This window comes from Pangasianodon hypophthalmus, chromosome 24 (genome assembly GCF_027358585.1).
Source record: "Pangasianodon hypophthalmus isolate fPanHyp1 chromosome 24, fPanHyp1.pri, whole genome shotgun sequence".
In the NCBI taxonomy this organism is placed as follows: domain Eukaryota; kingdom Metazoa; phylum Chordata; class Actinopteri; order Siluriformes; family Pangasiidae; genus Pangasianodon; species Pangasianodon hypophthalmus.
Genome location: NC_069733.1, coordinates 3632534 through 3645787, shown reverse-complemented (window position 1 = coordinate 3645787; position 13254 = coordinate 3632534). Strand labels below are relative to the sequence as shown.

The following is a 13254-nucleotide window of genomic DNA, read 5'->3' as shown; positions in this document are numbered from 1 at the left end:
TAACTATCTACCTGTCCATCCTCTCTGCACATTGGATGCCTGTGCATGATTCATTCTGTGGGATATCACTGCCTCACTGCCTATCACACTCTACAGCATCTCCGGACACACAGGAGCAGCAGCATCTATTCCTCAGTTTCAAAGCAGATCTCAAAACATGAACATCAGATTATATTTCAGTTTTTCCTGCATGTGACCTTGTGGCCATTTTGCTTGCACTTCACTGGGTAAAGATCTCAATCCATTGAGTAGAGTAGCTTGTTCTGATATCATAGCAGCATTAAATCGTTCAATGTCTAGTAAAATGTGGCAAATCAACATCCAGGTAAGATATCATTTATACAATACTTCAGAACCTTCAGCACTCAGTCATATCTGTCAGCTTCCTTTGAGTGGCAGCTGGTCTGATGTAGGAGCTGAAGGCAATACGTGTGCAGATCAGTTAACAAAGCAGATCCTCACATTAAACACTGAAAGGTCCTGTTAAATGAATATGAAGCTAAAACAATTCTTCACAAACAAAAAGTATGGTCAGAGATATAGGGTAAAGAACAAAGAGGAAGACATCTACATAACACCCAAAACAAATAAGAGCTGGAAAGATCATTAGGAAAGAAGCTACATTAATAACATGAGTCTGTATTGGGCATTGTGGCTTAAATCAGCCATTATTTAGACAGTGACCAAACAGAGACAGTCAAACGTGTACTGTTACAGTGTGCAGACTATATAAATAAAAGTAAAGCATTAATACAAAACAAACAATGGATTACGGGAAACTGTTAAACACTAAAAAGACTTGCAGTATACGCCAGGAAGAATATAAGCAGGGTTGATAAACTTTCTAAGATCTACATTACTGTTTAAGCTAGAAGAAGAAGAACAAACAATGGTGCCGGTGAGGTTTCATGGAATGCAGTTGGACTTGAAGCTGACATGTTGACAAAAAAGTTGACAAATTCATCCTTGACTGTTTATCTGAATTTGTCTGGAAGGCAAATGAATCATCTCTTTTAACCATATGTTGTGTATAGCTTTAATTAGGTCAGTGTTTGATAATGGAATTATCAAACACTGCTATTAAATACAGGCACGGGCATTAAGGACGTGTCGTGGAGCAGATAAATCTCCTCCTGTCACAGCCTTGCAGGTGGCAACAGGAGAAATGTCTGTGTGCAGCTTGTTGGATCAGTCTAAAAGGTCATAAACAGCCCCGTGGATCAACAATTTTTTAACACATCAGTGAAGAGACCCACAAAGCAGCAGCTTTGGATGGGAAAAAATCGTGTTTACTAGAGATAGAGTATCACGTTACAGTACCTTGAACAATAATAACACCATGGTTTGTCCCATTTCCAGCCATTGACTTGACTATACACGAAAATAGATCTTCAGAAAACAGGTTTGTCACAGAGACAAACACAACTTAAATTTCAGGACTTTTATAGTCATAAGTACTCGGAACAGACCCTTGGACTGTACAGTGAAATTCTTCTTACCAGTCATTACATAACTGTATAAGCATTATAGAAATATTTCAGAAATTTCAAATATACTTATTTTATGAGATAAGTATCATTTAAAGAAAATCTAAGGTAGTGCTCAAGTGCAAATGCAAAAGGTGCAGATTGTTCAGCTGCAATTCAATAATATGGTATTAGCTGCCACTGCCACGGGCTAAAGACAATATGTATCGATAAAAACAATGTATCAATAATATTTAATAAGTGTTAAGATTTGCAATATGCATTTATTTATGAGGTGCAGTGTGGCATCATGCAATAGGCAATATTCCTCCTACCACTTCTGCACAGTATTGCAGTATTAGTGCTTGTAACATTCTAAGCTTATGCAAGGAAGACAACACTCGGGAGGTGTGCCATTATAGGAAAAGTATCAATGACAGGGTGGTATGATGTGATCAGATTTAAAAATTCAACAGCACTGTGATATAAATGTTTATATAATGATGTGTGTTGGGTTGTGTACCCGTGCTGTAGTGTAAAATGAGTTTCCGAGGTGCATTTCTCAGAACTTTCCAAATGTTTCAGCCACAGTGTTACCTTATTGTCCGTCCTCTACTGTTCCATTAATCCAGACACACAGGAACAGTGAACAGGCTAGATAAGTCAGACAGAAAAAAAAAAGAGCTTGTTTCCAAGGCTACATCTTTGTTCACATTCTTTCATGGTCTGCCAAAGACAGTCTAATCGCTGGGTGGTGCCTGCATTCTGATGTTCACAGTAAGTCTAGCCAAGCATCACAAGCACCATACCCACTCACACTACTCCTCACTTCTCCCACTGCTTTCCCACTGAAATATTGTTGTGTTTTACTGAAGCCATTCCCCCAAGCAAACTCACCAGACACACATGAATGGCACTCAAAGAAATCTCATTCTTTAATCACAAATGCACTTGATGACATCACTTAATTATCCCATTTTATTTGGCAGCATAACACTTCCTAAAAAAAAAAAAAAAAAAGAAGAGAAAAAAAAAAAAAATGATATCTTCATGATGAACCGAAACGGGCGTCGCAGTTTACTGATCACTTCCACACAACGCCAGCAGGATCTTCTCGTAGTCGCCCTTGGTGTCGTCCTGAAAACGACACAACGCATGATCAGGACAATGAAAGCAAATCTCAGCATAGTGTACAACTCGGATGCAATGTTGCAACTACACTGCTTCTAAATGTTAGGTGAATTTTATAAAATTAAAAAAAAAATGTTTTAAAAATGATGCAAAATGGAAATTACTGTTATGTGAGTATTATAAAGAGGTTAAGATAGTTATTGGTTTTGTCTTAAACCTCATACCACCATATTAAATAGACCATACTAGGAGGTGTGTATCGAAACTGGGATCCTGTAGGGTCAAACCAGAAAGTTGGGGTGGTTTTTACTCTTATGCTAGCAAGGTGGCCCATGGGACAAAGGAAGACTACATTAACATGGATGTGTATTGATGCTGTTGCTATTATTATTATTATTATTATTATTAGTAGTAGTAGTAGTAGTATAACATTTGGCTAAATAACAGCTGAACACAACTAGAATACTGTCTGCTGAATGAGATGGCTAGCTAACTAGGAAGTCATATCAGTAAAAGCTAGCTAGCTACATCAATTTTTGCTAGTTCCGGTCAACTTCTGGCAAATATGACTGTTAACCAAAACACTAAACTATTGTTGCTAGCTACAAGACAAATAACTGTAAACTTGGTCAGGTTTATTCAGCCATGTTTGTCAAAATGGATGGTCATGGTTGGCCTGGAGAACAGAATTATGGGATAGCTCATACTGAGAAGGAAACATACAGTGCTGCCTTCAAATTAGTCAAAATAAGGTACCTTAGGGGGCATCTGCCTTCTAGATTTAGCTCAAAAGCTCACAAAAAAGCTGTCCATGATTTGTTGTGGAGCATGCAAATACAAAAGCACTGGACCTGCCTTTTAGTTTAAGAGCAAGGACTATTTAGTATGCAGGTTTCTTTATAAAATAGGTTTCCAATTACCATTTGTCAGCTCTTCTATTTATTTGCCTTGTAGCAATTTAAGAGATTTAGACAGACAGGTGGATGGAAACACCAATTAGCAGCACTTTTGAATTCTCAGCTATTGCTTTATCAGCACCTACCAGAATGTCCCTGTAGAGAGTCTTGCCGTATTTCTTCTTGTATTCATTCTTGATCTGCACCATGTCAATCTCCGAGCGGCTCACCATGATGCGGGTCAGGATCTTCCCTTTGTAGCCAGAGCCCTGTATGCAGGTCATACAAACTCCTACATTTAGCTCTGCAATCATTCATTAGTGTATGGACTGCACAACCCATGCTCAGGGGAGTGGAGTAGATATAAAGACCTAAAATGCATTTACCTTCATTGCCAGGTTGAGTTTTTCAGCAAAGTAAGCAGGTTTACTTCCAGCACATTTCACTAGCAGAGACACAAAAAACAGAAATGATTCCCTCATATACGTGGGCTGCTATTTACAAAGCATCGGCATGTCGATCAAGAACAGATTTTCCCTAATAAATATGAACACAGAACATCATAATCAATGGCCAACCACGTAATCAACAATTCATATCTTCAAGAATATTCTCATTAATCTCCAATTTGCAGGAAATTTTTTATTTCTTCTTTACGAAGAACTGATTGATATATGGCAGAAACATGTTGATCTGTTGATCTTGAATCCTCACTGGGGTGTAATCAACAAGATCTGTTTTTTTTTTTTGTCCTGATGCATAATAGAAACACATTGCAACACACATTGCACATTGCAACACATCATTCTTGTCATATTTTTGCTGCTGAAAGCCAACAGACATGTCAGGGAGTGGCAAACGAGGGACGGAAAAGGGAAACAAAACCTCAAATGAACTTTATAACACAACAGAAAGATGAACACTTTTGTCCAAACTTGTGGACAACCTGCTCAACCAGCTGGGATTGAACCCTTGACTGCATCCTTCACATGTATTGCTGTATTGTTTTTCCACAGTCCCACCCCAAATATTACCCAGAAACCCCTACAGTATGATAGAACAAGTGTGAGTATCTTACCAACAGCAACCAAAAGGTTCTCGATGTCTCCCTTCAGCTCCAGGTCAATTGCTTTGGCAACATCTACTTTGCTGTATTTGGAGTAGCACTCAAACACTGGAAGGCAGACAAATGAGATACACAAACTGAGACAAGCTTTTACGTAAAAACAAAGCTTAGTCCTCGACTCCAGGACTCGGATTTCAAATTCCTAACCTATGAGCTACTATTGTGTAAATTAAGCACTAACATTGCAATCAAGATTCATTATGCTACCATGCTTTTTAGATTCTACTGAAATGCTCAATACATTTGAATTAGGTACGACATGGTAAAGAGACAAACCCAAAACAATTAGAATGATTCCTCGGACCAATACTATGGCGCATATGGGCCGACGTTTCTTCAGTTCCTCATTCACGATTTTAGCTCCTACCTGCAATTAGTTCCCATTTACTGATTGACTTGCAAAAATGGGAAAAAAAAAAAAAAAATAAAACTCATAACTATGGTTTCATCTTATCCTGTTATATACATGCATGTAGAGACATTAAAAAGAAAAATAATGCATGGAATAAAGTAGTAGAGGATCCTTGGTGTCCCTGGGGAATGTATGTAGCTAATACAGTTAGCTGGTTTTGCTAATCGAAAGTCTAGCACGTAACATGTTCAAACAACCGATTTTCACACTGATTAGTGCGTTATTTAATTTATCTTTAACTAGTTAGCTTAAGAAGATATATATCGAATGCTGGGTAGTGCTCGCCCACGAGTGGCAGTAGCCCACAAGAGACTTCTATCAGCGACTTCTCACTTGCTCATGTGAATGTGGGGTTAAAAACATTGATATTTAAAATATTCTACATGTACATTTTTAGCGTTCACAGCATTTTTTCCATGAAACTGGTCATTCCACCAAGGGTAGTACCTTTTCTCAGATGAGGAGCGCTCCTGCTGGTCAGGATGTTGATGAACACAGAGCAGTCAGTGCCCTTCTTCTTCTCCCCAGCCTCATAGAGGTCCTGGAGAAATGCACACATCGTACATAAGCAAAGCAAGATAAAAGCATAAACAAGATAAAATGCCCACACACCTGCAAACACATCTCCTTACCCTGGCGTCTTTGTCTGCCAGATCTGCTTGCCCACTCCTGTCCTCACTTCTGGTAGCCTGTAGGACGAGCAAATGTTCAGATGTTCAGATTCAGTTGTTTACACACAAACACACTATTCCCATTCACCCAAATGTTATGTTTAATAATAAGCCCACCTTGCAGAGAGCCAGAAGGCCTTCACTGAAATGTCCGCTCGTGTCAGACTTAATGTCGGCCTCCAGCTCCTTCTTGAATTCTATAGAAAACAATTTTGGTTGCTCATTCCTATTATAAAAGTTAGATAGTCCATGCTACAGTGACTTACTCAAGCCAATCACTGTTAGCTAGCTAGCTTAACATTTAGCGAAGTGTGGTGCTTGCATAGTAACCCATTAAACCTACATGAATTCCAACTTTGATTTTGAATTTGAGCTTGGTTAATATCTATAGATCATTTAAGAGCCTCAACACTATCAGAGGAGAAGATTAAACTACCATATACCAATATTATAAATCATCAATTTTCCATAAAGAAAAAGTCAAGCTTACCCTCCTTGTAGGCAATTTTGAGGTCTCTGATCTCCTTATTGGTTCTGGAAGCCAAAATCTCAATCAGGGTGTCCTCATCTGTGCCCAAGCCCTAGAAAATAAGCAAGCACTAGAGATTAAGACATCCTCATAACTGCATCAGAAATTCAGAAAATGTATGAATACAGGTTAGTTATATTTAATGCAGTTCAGTTGAAACAGATTTGGCAAATCCAGTTCTGCAGTACCCTGACACAGCTAAATTTACTCTGTGTTCTTATAGAATATTCAACACAACCTTCCCCCTTATGACTTGATAACATTCATCACTTACGTCAGATGAATGGTCACTTGCAGCACAAATGTATATGTACTGAGGGAGTGGCCAACCCTGTTTTCATGCAGTCAGCCATTTATCAGCTCACACTGCTCAGATCACTTCCCAATGGCTGCTAGTTGGAGTTATTATTGGTTGCCGTGCATGTGGCTAGAGCAATATGGTCATACAAAAGTACATAGCCAGCTACAGAGTGTGTGTTAAACCACCTATTAGACCCCTAATCAGATATCAGAAGTCCATTGTGGCCACAAATTCAATGTATTCTACATCACATATGCTTTCTTGGATTATTTTATTAAACATAATCTGCATCACTGTCTGAAAAACACTAAGGAAAATAGCAGAGGAAAGTAATCAAAGGATGCACTGACTGGACTAGAATAACACATTTAATCTATCATGCATCAGTTATCATGCAGCAGGTGCACTGGCGTGGAGAACTGGGAAACCACAGAACTGAGAGGAAGAAGAACACTTCAGAAACATTCATGGTAGGGATTCAGTGCATTACCTTCATGGCCAGTTTGAGCTGCTGGGCATCATATTGAGCAGGAGTCCTGAGCAAAGCCAGAACCACGTCCTCCAGCTCACCTTTCAGTGCTCCCTTCAGAGCTACATCGAGGGCCTGCACACAAAAGGAGCAAAGTTTTTCACCAGTTTTAGGCATTTCCATAAAAGTAGGCATACACACCCATGGTACGTTATTATTTATTTGAAATTTCTGGATCTTAAACTGGGGTCTGGGGAGCCACAGGGGTCCATCAAGGAAAGTTTTTTTAATTTATTTATTTATTTATTTTTTTTACAGTGGTGGAAATCACCAATTAACAATGTTATTATATTTAGGGGTCCAAGCACCAAAGTCAACTCAGACCTAATTCTGTCTATCAGGAATAGAAAGCATTATGGCTCCAAAGATACTAATTAAAAAAAAAAAAATCTAAGTAACATTCATGAAATAAATCCATACTGAGGTGGTCAGTGAGGTGGAATTTATTTTACAGTTAAATGGGTCTCTGGCTAGAGAAAGCTTTAACTGAATAGGTGTGGTTTGACGGTGAGTAAAAGTGAACCACAGCATGGGTGTGGAAGAGCTTACTGGCTTTATTGTGTCAACAACCGAGCGTCTTGGATTGACTAAGAAGTGAGTCTTGTGGATTTACTCGTGCGATGATAGTACGCTCATTATCAGCTCTCTGAAAACTACAGGATTGGTTCTTTTTTTCATGCAGCCCAACCACAAGTAAATTTTATGGTTCCTGATTACACAAATCATTCAAGTTGGTTTCTTGACTTTGCTTCAGCATCAGTAAAAATACTCTCAAGTGTACACTACTTGCTTTGGTGATCGAGTGTACAAGTGTTTTCCTGAAAAGTTTGAGAGTTCACCTTGCCAGTGGCCTTCTGATACGCGGCTTTGATCTGCTGCCTCTGATCGTTGGTCCTCTTCACGAGAACTTCGATGATGGTGTCCTCATCTACGCCTGAGGGCAACAAAATACACCAACACTTAACACAGTGCAAGTCAACAATACAAAGAAAAATAATCGCATCAACAATGTAGCCTGCATGATCAATACAGGTTACGTTATCCGTCTAGAGCATTCTGGCAGAGACACATGCAAAAAAAATATATATTCCAGCAGTTTTCATAGCTAGTAGAAAATGTTAGAATTGCTGCATTTGAAGGGTTTTCCCAGGCTGCCACACACAAGTAGATCATCTACAGTTTATTTATTTCATGAGTCAGTGTATTTGGTTTATGATCCAGTGCACATGTGAAATCATGTTTGTTGATACACATATCTGTTTGATCTGTGCGATCACGAGTTTGTGTGAGCAGGGTGTGTTACCCTTTGTCTTAATGGCTTTGTCCAGAATGGCTGCATCTCCCGCTGGGTTAAACTGAAGGAACGATGTCACAGTCCCCTGACAACCCTACACACACACACACACACACACACACACACACACACACACACACACACACACACACACACACACACACACACACACACACACACACACACACACACTTTGGTAAAACTACTATACCTCAAAACACATCCATACTCTTAAAGAGACAGTTTGCAAAGCATTTAAACTGACACACATCCATGACTAAATATTCACACACACTCACACTCGTCTGAAAATAACATATCAGCTCAGAGATATTTGCACATGAACAGTTCATCATAAGAGACTAAGTCTCTTGTTAAAATGATCATCTGGATCACTTCTAATATCCAAATTAACCTTTAAAAATCAGCATCAGATGATTCAGCTATGTGCTAAGAAAGAAAAGTTCAGAAGAAAGAAGTGATTCAGAAGCTGGAAGTCATTCAGATGTCAGTTTTGGCCAAACGATTCCTTTGACAAATCTGTAAACACTAAAGTTATTGCCCATAACTAAAAGTTATTGCCCATGAAACACACCCAGGTAACTAACACACACCTGTTGCTAAAATAAATCGACAGTTTCGGATTAGCATTTGTGCTGCAGAAAGAGTGACCAAAGCACAGAAAGAGTTAAACTCTTTTCCTTTTCTTGCAAAAGATTTAATCCAGTGGGCAGAGAAGACATACCCACATCTGACTCATACACTCCTCTCTCTCTCACCCTCCCTGCCTCTTTTCCTTCCCTTTCCCCTCCTCTTCTCTCTCACTTGTTCATTCTCTCATTCTCTCACTCTCTCTCTCACTCTCTCATGCTAAGTTTTTCCATCCGATGAAGAAAAAAAAAAAAAAGGGTGTTGGTTTTTCACTCATTCCTTCAAAAACTGTTAAGGAAACTTACAATATCATCAGGCACGCCCAGATACACAGTCTGCTTAAGAAACTCGCTGATGAAAGCCATGTTGGATGGATCTGCAGGAAATAACATTCTGATTAAGCGCCAGGGATTTAAATCTTAAAATAATCCAAAAAATAAATAAAAAAATAAATAAATAAATAAAATAGGACAAATAATAAAGAAAGATATGGCAGTATTAGTAATGATCAGCTGTTAAACTGGCAGATTATTGAAACTAGACTATTAAAAGTTCACTTGGATAAAAGTGAGTGAAATTAGTCATGCAGTGAAGTGTGATACAGATGACTCACTTCTCATGCATGTGCATGCAAAACTTTTTTTTTTTTTTAAATTAGGAAATAGATATAAAAAAAATTCTGCACAAAGATCATACATATGCAACCTAGTTTTGAAAGTTTTGAATATATTGTCTCAAGGCAGAAGTTATATTATTGTACTATGTATATAAACCTTTTAAAATCATTTTTAATCATTTAGCAGCATGCACTGGGGGAAAAAAAACACTGTGGTTATCTGTACAAAAAAATTACAGTCTTAATAACAACAACAACAACAACAACAACAATAAGGACTGGGACCATGTCAGCTCTTCACTTACCGAGAAGTTTGCTCTAACAGGCAGTGGACACGCAGAAAGCTCTGCACACACGCCCATGCTTTATATCCCCGCTCTGACGTAACAGGTGTGGCGAGTTTTTAGGTTGCCTGGATTTTTGTGTCCTTGTGGGCGTGGCTATCTGCCGGGCGCGACAGAAATCCAGGAAGTAAAATAAATTTATATAAAAAAAACGTACCACCACCGGGCCACACCCTGTACTGCATTCATCCACAGCTGAAATGAGCACTTTGCAAGATTTAAGAAGCGTATAAACAGCCCAGGAAACCCTGAAAATCAGGATTTATTTCCTCTTAAACATTTTTTTTGGCTAGTTATCTACCTAGCTTTAGTGTATCAGTACTTTTAAACATTAATACACAGAATTATTAACCAAATAAGCTGTCTTTAATAGTTAATTTAACACTTTCAGTCGTTATGGCTTTCTACTTACACTTTAATCTATTGGTTTGGGATTAATTAGTGGCCATTTTGAATGTTTGTAATGACAAAAAAAGACAAATGATTTAAATGATAGTTATAAAGTTGTGGACGCCTGCGAAACAAGTTACTTCCTGTTATCACTTACGTCATAGCAGCTGTAAACTGTAGTCCCCTCATCAGCCTGTCTTTTCTCTCTAAGCTAAACACACACACACACACACACACAACTTGTCATGTTACTGAGAAAAGCACAAACTCATATCTGTCCTGAAAACTTACTGACTGTTACAAAGCGCTGGCACTGGAGACTCCTTCCATAAATGTTAAACAATCATCTCCTTACAGGAAATTTCACCATGTCAACAATTTCTTTGGTAAATAACAACACATTAAATATGTTTATTATTAGGCTTAGATCATATCGATTGTCTGCCATGCAAGTGCATTAATATAAACACAGCCGGCACTGTCGTCAGAGCTGCTGTTAGAGAAAATGAATCGACACTTTCAGAGCAATCGGATTCAAGAATTCAAGAGTGCTGTGGTCTAATTAACAAGAAACAACAATATACAAGGCAACAGGTACTGAATTTGTGACTATAGTTGGTCAGTGGCAGTCTGTTTCCACTGATGGAGGAGGGACAGGGGGGCTAAAACATTGTGTATAGCAACAGATTGTTTGCTGTAGTATGTAATTGTACACCTACAGTACAAAGTGTCCTAAACGACAGGCCTGCCTGACCAAATGCATTCATATACAAAGTAGGTGTAGCTGATAACTTGAAAACTCTATATATTTGGCCAAGATCTAAAAAAGTACTTAAACCTCTTAAAAGACTAGCTAATGTTACGCATATGCATATTTTCTTTTAATATTAGTGCAGATCATTGCAGATCAGAAAATACTTTGTAACTATTAAAGCACACATCCATGAAAGCTACAAACACACCCAGCTCTTCACATATTTACACAGGTTACTTCAACATCCTGTTTTCCTGTTTGAACATCTGTGTTCATTATTTTTTCACATTTTTCTCTGCAATACATACCGACGATGCTTCGAATTCCGGTCACTAGTACATGTACATGCATGTCAAAGTGTGTCAAAAAGAACAGGAAGACAGCAACATGTGCCGCGCTGTGTTTCTAGAGATTTAGCACCGACATGGAATAATTATCATATGATATCATTACTAGATAATCATTGCTCTGCCTGCCGTTACATGTCTGTGTAAAACAGGGAAAAAACTGCATTGCTCAAACACTTGAACTTTTAAAAGGGTGTCTTTTAGGTGTGTTTGTGTGTGAGAATCAATGGTTACCCTACCTGTTTCAGAAAGGTTCTACAGGCTTGACAGCCCTTAGTTGCACATATACTTTAGTCATAGCTCACACTCGTATTTACTTACAAAATAAGGCTGTGCACAAACCATATTTCATATCATATTTCTCCCACTCCCTCACACTTTTGATAATAAGTTCATGAGCAATGTAAGACTTCAGATATGAATAGTGTAGAAATGTCAGTTTGTCAATAGTTTGCATGTCAGTATTCTCTAATAATATCCACCCCATCATTTTGCCTTATGTTAACTTCTTTTTATAGGATACGCCCATGATATTTTTTAAAATCTTAATGGAATTCATATTTTCCTGGGCTCAGAGAAACTCTATATAGAGTTTCTTATGTTGTCCACGCCTCTGCATGGGTTTCCTCCAAGTTCTCTGGTTGCCTCCCATCACCCAAAAACATGCAAATTGGCAAATTGTCTACACTAAATTACCCCTAGGTGTGATTGAGTGTGTGAACATGTGTGTTCATGGTGCTCTGCGATGGACTGGAGTCTCATGCAGGGTGGATTCCTGCCTCACACCCAGTGTTCCCGGCACTGGCTCCAACCCTGACCATGATAAAGCAGCTACTGGAAGTGAATGAGGGTGTGAGTAAGTGCCTTCCTCAAGGCCCCAACAATCTCAGACACCAGAAGATTGCTAGTTGATGTTAGGGTTTATTTATTCCTCTACATTAGGAATAAGATTCGGCGATGACAAAGTCAGGGGTTAAAGTGAGCGAGGACGAACCGGAATGTTGATCAAAAATCAAAGTTTTCTGCTTGTACGCCACTGTGATGGACAGCAGGAACCAAACTCGCACTTACCCAAAGATTTTTTGGGGTCACCTTCACTATACACTGTTTGATGCTGATCACAGCCTCTTACATGATGTTAAATGAAATAAGCAATTGCACTGCAAGGGCTTAGGAACAAAACTTTCACTTATCAGGCCAGAAAATAAAAGTTTAAATGTCTCAATATACCTGAATTCTCCCTTCATGAGTTGGTGTACTGGTAAGAATACATAAAAGGAAAGATAAATATTTATTCAGATATAATTTAGAACCACTGATATTTGATAGTTTAATATTCAGTAGGACAAATAGCCAATTGTGTACTCGGGAGCACTAAAACCCTGGACAACATTGCAGAGCACAATCGCACACACACTCATACACCGATTCACTCACTACAGACAGCTAAGATCTGTATGCAATTCTGATTGTTCTGATATGTTTGAAATTTATTGTGGCTTATTAATGTTAATTTAGTATCAGTGGTATTGTTGTAATAGCTTAGTTGTCTAAATTCAAAATAGATGAAGCTAGCAAGGTATCTGACCTGCATCAGCAGACATCAGACTGTCTGCATTTACTACGCATTTGCTATGTGATAACCTCTGTTCCATGTCATGTGCAAGATACAAGTTAATCAAGGTTTCATCTCAGTCGTTCCATGATGGTATGTGAGTGAGAAGAATGGGTAGGTGTTGACCAGCATTGTACCACTGCTAATTTTTTATCAGAGCTGGTTCTGTAGCAGGTCTGGGA

The 13254-nt window shown here is 38.6% G+C and overlaps 1 protein-coding gene across 1 annotated transcript; it reads right to left on the bottom strand.

Moving 5' to 3' along the window:
• Nucleotides 1-2377: 2377 nt before the first annotated feature.
• anxa1a (annexin A1a) lies at nucleotides 2378-10015 on the bottom strand. The gene is made up of 13 exons (XM_026940142.3): nucleotides 9928-10015; nucleotides 9312-9382; nucleotides 8365-8449; nucleotides 7901-7995; nucleotides 7023-7136; nucleotides 6193-6283; nucleotides 5820-5899; nucleotides 5664-5720; nucleotides 5479-5572; nucleotides 4572-4667; nucleotides 3880-3938; nucleotides 3640-3762; nucleotides 2378-2603 (listed from the first exon to the last, which is right to left on the bottom strand). The coding sequence occupies exons 2-13, from the start codon at nucleotides 9369-9371 to the stop codon at nucleotides 2544-2546; spliced, it is 1014 nt and encodes a 337-aa protein (XP_026795943.1). The 5' UTR covers nucleotides 9372-9382; nucleotides 9928-10015; the 3' UTR covers nucleotides 2378-2543.
• Nucleotides 10016-13254: the final 3239 nt, after the last annotated feature.

Bases quoted from the DNA above. Each gene is read 5' to 3' on its own strand.
- anxa1a (XM_026940142.3), bottom strand. From the start codon at position 9,371: ATGGCTTTCATCAGCGAGTTTCTTAAGCAGACTGTGTATCTGGGCGTG. The intron at 8,450-9,311 runs GTAAGTTTCCTT...GTGTGTGTGTAG, and splicing joins TGGGCGTGCCTGATGATATT to GGTTGTCAGGGGACTGTGAC. The intron at 3,939-4,571 runs GTAAGATACTCA...TGTCTCTGCTAG, and splicing joins GAACCTTTTGGTTGCTGTTG to TGAAATGTGCTGGAAGTAAA.